This window comes from Pyrus communis, chromosome 13, assembly GCF_041283825.1.
Source record: "Pyrus communis isolate YQ-2024b chromosome 13, ASM4128382v1, whole genome shotgun sequence".
NCBI lineage: Eukaryota > Viridiplantae > Streptophyta > Magnoliopsida > Rosales > Rosaceae > Pyrus > Pyrus communis.
The window spans coordinates 17,517,116-17,523,884 of NC_142577.1; the positions used below are offsets into that span (position 1 = coordinate 17,517,116).

Genomic DNA, 6,769 nt, shown 5'->3' on the forward strand with positions numbered 1-6,769 from the left:
ACAAAGATGGAGTCAAATGCCTTTAATTTATTTTTTAATGCATGGGTTCCATTGACAACTAATAGGATGAAAACTAAAATCAATTTGAATTATTTTTTATTACTTAATGTAACTATGAGGCCCAAAATGTTAATAAAATAAATATTTGAAAAATCTATTAGAAATGAAGAAAATTTAACACCTATATTCAATTGGCCAAACTCGGAGTCAAATTCCTTAACAGCAACTAGGATTCTCATTTTATTTTATTTGTCCCTCTAAACACATACATTATATATGGTTTATATTTTGAATCGTTTACAAGTTTTGTATGGATAATTGGTTTTATAATGTAGGTTCTAGTGGGACTTAGCTAAGCTAATTACGAAAAGTTGGTAACCTCAAACTCAACTTTTTTACTAACGGTAATTGCGCGCGAGGGTAATGAAGGAACTTCAATCAATCAGCTTGGAAACACGTTTGATAATTTCTTGAATTTGTAAAACGTCCAAGGAATTAGATTTGAAGTTATTTTCCTCAAATATAAGTCTGAACAATCTGAAGTGAGTGATAATTCATATACGCACCAAAAGGAAATGTAGACATCTCAAATTATTCAAATAAACATTACATTACATAAAGTAGCAGCTACATACCATGATAACATACTCAGGAAGACAATTACATAAGCATACTAGTCTGCATTAATTAGGCATCAAGTATCACCATGCATGATGCATGAGCTAATTAGGTTGCTCTTTATTCTAGATATTACAACATACTACTCTGAACTTATTAGACTAGCCAACATCACACTTGAAGTAGTAAAGGGCAAGAGACCGAGAACTTAGTGATGTGCAGTAGGACCATCAGTGTGGCAACACTTGTAACTGATGAAAGTCTCCATGCCCCGGTGGCAATCAGGACACTTCATGGTGTCTGGAACCTTCCCGGTAGAGCCCGGAATATCAAGGCGGCAGCAAGGTAGATTCGCAGCGCGAACCCTCTCAAGGTATGACTTGAAGCAAAACTCAAAGCCTCTCTCTTTCACATGGTCCTTCCATTTGTCAAAGTCCTCTACCACCCTCAAGATCGAGACACCGTGGCCGGTGAGCACCACAGAATGCCCTTTGCTGAGCACAGCCCATCCACTTTCGTTTTTGTAAGAAAGTAGCTTCTGGATTTCTTGACCGACTTGGTCGGCTGGCTTGTGAACCTTGGTGAAGAACAAGCTTTCGATGCCAGTCCAGAACTTACCGAGGATGCCATGGTCTTCTTCTCCCTTGCTTCCTTTTCCCACGCAGAACAACTCGATGTGAATCTTTGCTTCCTTGAAGATGGGATCATTTGCAAAGGCAGTTGCTTTCTTTGTGAACTCTTGAATCCAACCATTGTCTTTGCCACCATAGAAGAAAATGTACTTGTCCTCTTTGATCTGTTTGACCAAGACATAGTTAGATCAACCACACAAAATTAACTAACGAAATGTATTCTACAATTTATACTAATTTATACTAATTTATATTAAGAGGAGGGTTGCATCTTGTACAATTTTACACTTCTCCACCAATTATAATATGTCTCGTTATTTTATACCTCTCGCGAAAAATATGTTTCGTTATTATTACACCTTTATTAAAAAGGTGGTACAGTAAGTGGAGTTAAAATAACATGTTTTTTGTATCTACTCTTATATATATGAGATTAAGTTGTATTAGGGAAGTGGTTAATAATGTGATAAGTAAATGTAATCGAAAGAGCGGTCCTCGTATTTAAACAGTTAAAAGGGAAATTACCGTAACAGATTGGCTAACCCCTTGGACAACAGTGCCAATCCATTTATCTCCGTGAACATGTGAGAGCTCTTCTTCAGTTGCCTTTGTGAAAGGGAAAGCATTGGCTCCCCAAACCCTAATCATGTGGAGAGCGTTGGGATGTTCGACCTTTCCTTGTGGGTTCATCACCACTAGTGTGGGCTTACCCTTGAAGCTCCACTCCTCCTTGATGAACCTGATGCCTGCTACAGGTGCCGAGATCTGCACTGTGTACCATGGCATCTTATTTCGGAGGCTCTCAAACTTCTTTCGGAGGTCATCCGTCCAATGCTCCACAATCGGAATCCACACAATCTTGTGCTGATTGTCCTTCTTTATCATATCATAGATGGGCTTGAGGATTGAGATATCATCATCAGAGATGTCTAGGCTTGAAATGAACAACAACACATTCTTCTTCCTCAGGATATCGATTTTAACCTGTTTAAATGAATTATGCACGTTGTAAGTAATTACTAAGTAGCAATTTGACTAACAGAAAAATCATGTCACCAAAAACTGATTTTCTTTGCTAATACTCCTCAATAAAGGTGTGTCTCACATACAATAGTTGCACTCACCTTTATTTATAGAGTGAGTTCATAATGATGTTTATTTTACGTGTCTAAATAGCACTATGATTGACTAATCACATAGGGGCTCAGTATAAAACACTGAATTTTATATACAAACATTCATATTAAAGACTAATATTCCACATGACATGTTAGGGTTCCAATTAAATTAGTCATGCCAAGAAAATTACGTTGGAAATTTTGTATGACAAAAAAGTACTCCTAAGCAACTTTACTGCCATCTTTTTCTATGGTACGTTACTGTCATATTATTAACTTTAATTTGCTTTGCAGCAACCTAGTGCCAGCGGTAAAAATAATTCAATTACACATTATAGTACTGTGACTAGAACAAACCATTTGTTTAGTAGAACCATCAACGAGCGGCTGGACATTTTCCTTGGTAAAAATCAGGGCCTTGAAAACCTCCATGATTTCAGTAGGAGTTTGGAAGATTTTCCTTAGCCTCCGGTAAGTCTCTGCCTCCTCTGCATGCATGAAACAAAAATTATCTTAAGCATTTCATTTGTGCAAGTACGGAAAATAATTCCAAATGAAATATCTCCATTTAACCCACCAATTTGTTTTCTGCAGACAATAAGCTGGATCTTAAGCTTGTTTAGGACATAGTGAATTTTTTGAGCAAATGGGGCTAGATCATGCTCCTTGTCCCTAAAACGAAAGCAACCATGGCCATATTATTAACTACTAAACAAATAATTTTTATTTGCCAGACCAATGCTAAATTAAGTTGTTAGGCTGTGAATTTGGATTACGAAACTTCAACCAGATGCACGGTCTGGCAAAAGAGCGATTTCCTAAAGGTCAATGGAGAACTCACTCATTACTGGTGAGGATGGTGATCTTAGTTGCACAAGCAACAACAGTGGCAATAGCCCAGTACACATCAACTGGAATATGGTCCATTGCTATCGCCAACCCTGGGACATCTTTTGGGTCGTAGCTGGAAAGCTTGTCGAATTGGTCGATGCACTCACTCACTTGCAATGTGGCCTTGATCAGATTGTTAAGTTCAAGCACTGCTTGTCTTTTCTTGTGCAGGTCCGAGGGCTTGAGGAGCACGGGGACTCGCTTCAGGATTGCAATTGATTTGGCGAGTCGGTCTGATTCTTGAAGCTGGGCGAGGAGCCAGAACTCCCCGTATTCCATGGCAAAAGCTGCTAGAGTCAGCACTGCCTTTGCTTCCCATGAATAGCTTGATAGCTTGTTCAGTATGGCCAGGGTTGTGTTGTGGGCAACTTCCTCACTAGGAGGCTTGCATTGCATCTGAAATTTTAAGATTAACCATGATAGTGTGAATATTCAAGAATAAACAAGAAAAGTTACAAGAAATATACATATCATTGTGTGTGTGTGTGTGTGTGTGTGCGCGTATTTAATTTCCCAGGTAATGACCTCGCTGGCTATGGACTTTAGTGTGCACAGTGGTGTAATGAAGCCTGCTTTGGGTGTCTTCTCCTCTATGTTCTCCACGTGCACTTGGGTACCCTGAAACAAGGCGCAAGTAACATAGAAGTGAGTTAAGTGCACGAGTACTGATTTCTTAGATAAAAAAACATATTATGTTATTGTGTTATAAAATAGTCTCGTAAATATTCCATCACTTCTCAAAAAAAAGAAAAAGACAAAAAGAGCATGTTATATTATTTGCTTGTCGGTTAAAATTAGTGACATAATTTTGGTATACTATAATAATGATTTGACAGTTTAATAATCGTGCATACGTTGCATGTAAGCTAAAAATATATACCTGCACAATTTTGTCAACAATTTGGGTAGCACGCTTAAGGATATTTTCGGTGATGCCGAAAAGAGAATCATCATCAAAGGATTCATCAGCATGAACATGAGTACCATAAATTTGTTCCAAGATTTTCTGGTCAGACATGGTAAACAGGCTAAGCTCATGATCGCCAGTAATGTGTTGATGAGTAGTGGTAACTACTGAGGCCACCTTGGTAGCCACATTGTTTGCTAGACCTAGCATGGTGACTCTTTTGGGGGTTTGAAGGCAGGGAAAGAGAGAATACGATGGCTTCTGGGTGTAATTGTATTTGGCTTGTGTGAGTGCAGCACCTGCAATATGCCTGCCCTATTTATAACCTAACTGAGCTTGTACACTATCCTCAAGGTGGGGACCATTTCTACACGATGTTGCCACGTGAAGGGTGCGGATTGAAGATCAGAGCAATTAACATGTGAATAATGAATATGGTTCAAGTTCTGTGTTCATTATTATCTCAACGTGAAGTTATATACCGAAACAGAAACAAATAATAAAGTGAAAACTGAAATGTAGATTATATAATGGCCATCGAAATTTTACAACCTCAGTATTGGTGTAATACATAGAAGAACGGGATTTAATCTGAAAATGAGGACGCCAATTGCATGTCGGCTGTCTTGAGAGGTTTAAATGATCCTTTTTGAATGTTATTTATTTATTTTTTAGCTAAATAAATAAATTCATGTATGAAAAATAGTAGGATAAATTTGGGGCAGTATACATATAGAGAGAATTTATTATGATCTTTTTTTAATTCTTTGGATTTCAATGGATAAAAATAATTGATGTATTTTCCTACTTAGGTTAACAAATTGCCTTTCGTTTTTTGTAGTATTACATGGAAATTATTTTATTTTATACTTTTTAGTAAGCATAATATTTGATGATTTTTTTGCAACTCAGTTTGATCAATGTCAGCGTTTAACAATTGCCCTTTGTTTTTTTTTTTGTAATATGAATAAGTATTTACACGTTACATGCATGTTCATTTCCTCCTTTCTATATAACGGAACAAAAACAACTTTGGAGACGAACATATTTGTCTCGCAAGGAAGGAGTTCGCCGCGAGGGATTTAAGGCGAAAGAGTCCCGTTGGACAAAATTAGTTACGCAAAACTCGTCACAAGACACTTTTGCTGACGAAAATAAATATTCGTCGGGCAATATAAACTCACCCCATGAACGTTCATCGAGTAAGTGTGCATTGATCATTGAGTCCTGACGAAAATGTCTTGACCCGACAAAAGTACGTCGTCGTGCAAAATTTAAATTTTATTTAAAATTATCTTAGTGTTTGTCTGACGAACTTCTTGTCGGGATAGTGGTGCTTTGGATTAAAAAATATTTACTTGAAATATTTGGCCAACGGAGGGTATTGCTGGGGGATGAGTGTTAATCAAGTTCATTGAACAATTAGGTGCTAAATATTCTACATATGTTCATTGACTCTTCAACATTAGGTTCATGTATGAAAGAGTACAAATGATATGTATTTATAATTAATCCATATATTTTTATTTACTATATATTGTACATTTGAGGATGAATAAAAGAAAAGTTGAGCCAAATACGTTTTTGTACAAAGCAAGAATGAAAAAGGAAAAATTAGTATCTGGTTTTTAGTTACTAATGTTTATTGACTGAAACCTTATTAATTTTCAGATTTTGATCCAAGTCCCTAACATTAATGTAATAATGAATTTACATGTCAGTTACATAATTTTTTAAAATAAAATTAATAATTGATTTAGAATTTTAATACTCACACCTTTATTAAACTCCTAACTATTTTTCAAACATTTCCAAAATAAATAAAAAATTATATGTACCCATTCATGTAACTTTTTCAAATTTTTTGTCTTAAAATGTACTCATTCTTAAATATACCAATTTGTTATATGTAAAATGTACCCTTTTTTTTTTTATATAAAATCTATTCAATTTTTTTCTAATCCATTTTTAAACTTATATGGGTACATTCTTTTTTTCTTTGATTTGAGAATGTATCCATATCAAGCTTAATCGAAGAAATTTACTAATGTTATTAAGCCTAATATCATTTTTTTTTGTGATTTTAAAGAATGTACCCATGTTTTGGTTAATTTTGATGAATATACACATGTTTATAATACACACACACACAATAGTATATTTATATTTTAATATTTTTAATCCCACCAATTATGATTTTTATTTAAAACCTCATTAATATAAATAACTATAAATTTTAATTTTTAATTTAAAAAATATAGTAACATACATAGAAATAAATTATCACATTAATTTCAAGGACTTCGATAAAAAATTGAAAACCAACAAAATTTAAGTCAAAGAATATTCATAGCTAGGAACTGCATCCAAAGTCTCTCAATGAAAAATCATGAAGTGTGGCAGTTCCATTCTTTTGATTTTGTGGTCATTTCAAAATTGCCTATTTCTTGATCGCATTGTATCAACAGGCTATAATTTTTACCCTTTTTCAGTTTTCACATGCTTACTGATAAGGATATGGGGAAAGGAGAAAAGGAGAAAGATAGGTTAGGTGTGAAACTAAAACTGGAAAGACCGTTGAGGTTTGACTCATGTTATATGAT

The 6,769-nt window shown here is 35.2% G+C and overlaps 1 protein-coding gene across 1 annotated transcript; it reads right to left on the reverse strand.

Moving 5' to 3' along the window:
- Positions 1 to 572: 572 nt before the first annotated feature.
- Positions 573 to 4,457, reverse strand: LOC137738335 (protein SIEVE ELEMENT OCCLUSION B-like). Its single transcript, XM_068477973.2, has 7 exons — positions 4,140 to 4,457; positions 3,785 to 3,877; positions 3,210 to 3,655; positions 2,946 to 3,040; positions 2,726 to 2,856; positions 1,776 to 2,234; positions 573 to 1,414 (listed from the first exon to the last, which is right to left on the reverse strand). Exons 1-7 carry the CDS (start codon positions 4,374 to 4,376, stop codon positions 827 to 829), a joined length of 2,049 nt encoding a protein of 682 aa, XP_068334074.2. The 5' UTR covers positions 4,377 to 4,457; the 3' UTR covers positions 573 to 826.
- Between the last annotated feature and the right edge of the window lie 2,312 nt (positions 4,458 to 6,769).

What these genes read in the sequence shown, in the direction of transcription:
- LOC137738335 (XM_068477973.2), bottom strand. Translation starts at nt 4,376, where the DNA reads ATGCTAGGTCTAGCAAACAATGTGGCTACCAAGGTGGCCTCAGTAGTT. An exon ending in TTGTTGACAAAATTGTGCAG is followed by an intron (nt 3,878 to 4,139) that starts GTATATATTTTT and finishes GCCTTGTTTCAG; the next exon opens with GGTACCCAAGTGCACGTGGA. An exon ending in GGGTTAGCCAATCTGTTACG is followed by an intron (nt 1,415 to 1,775) that starts GTAATTTCCCTT and finishes TTGGTCAAACAG; the next exon opens with ATCAAAGAGGACAAGTACAT.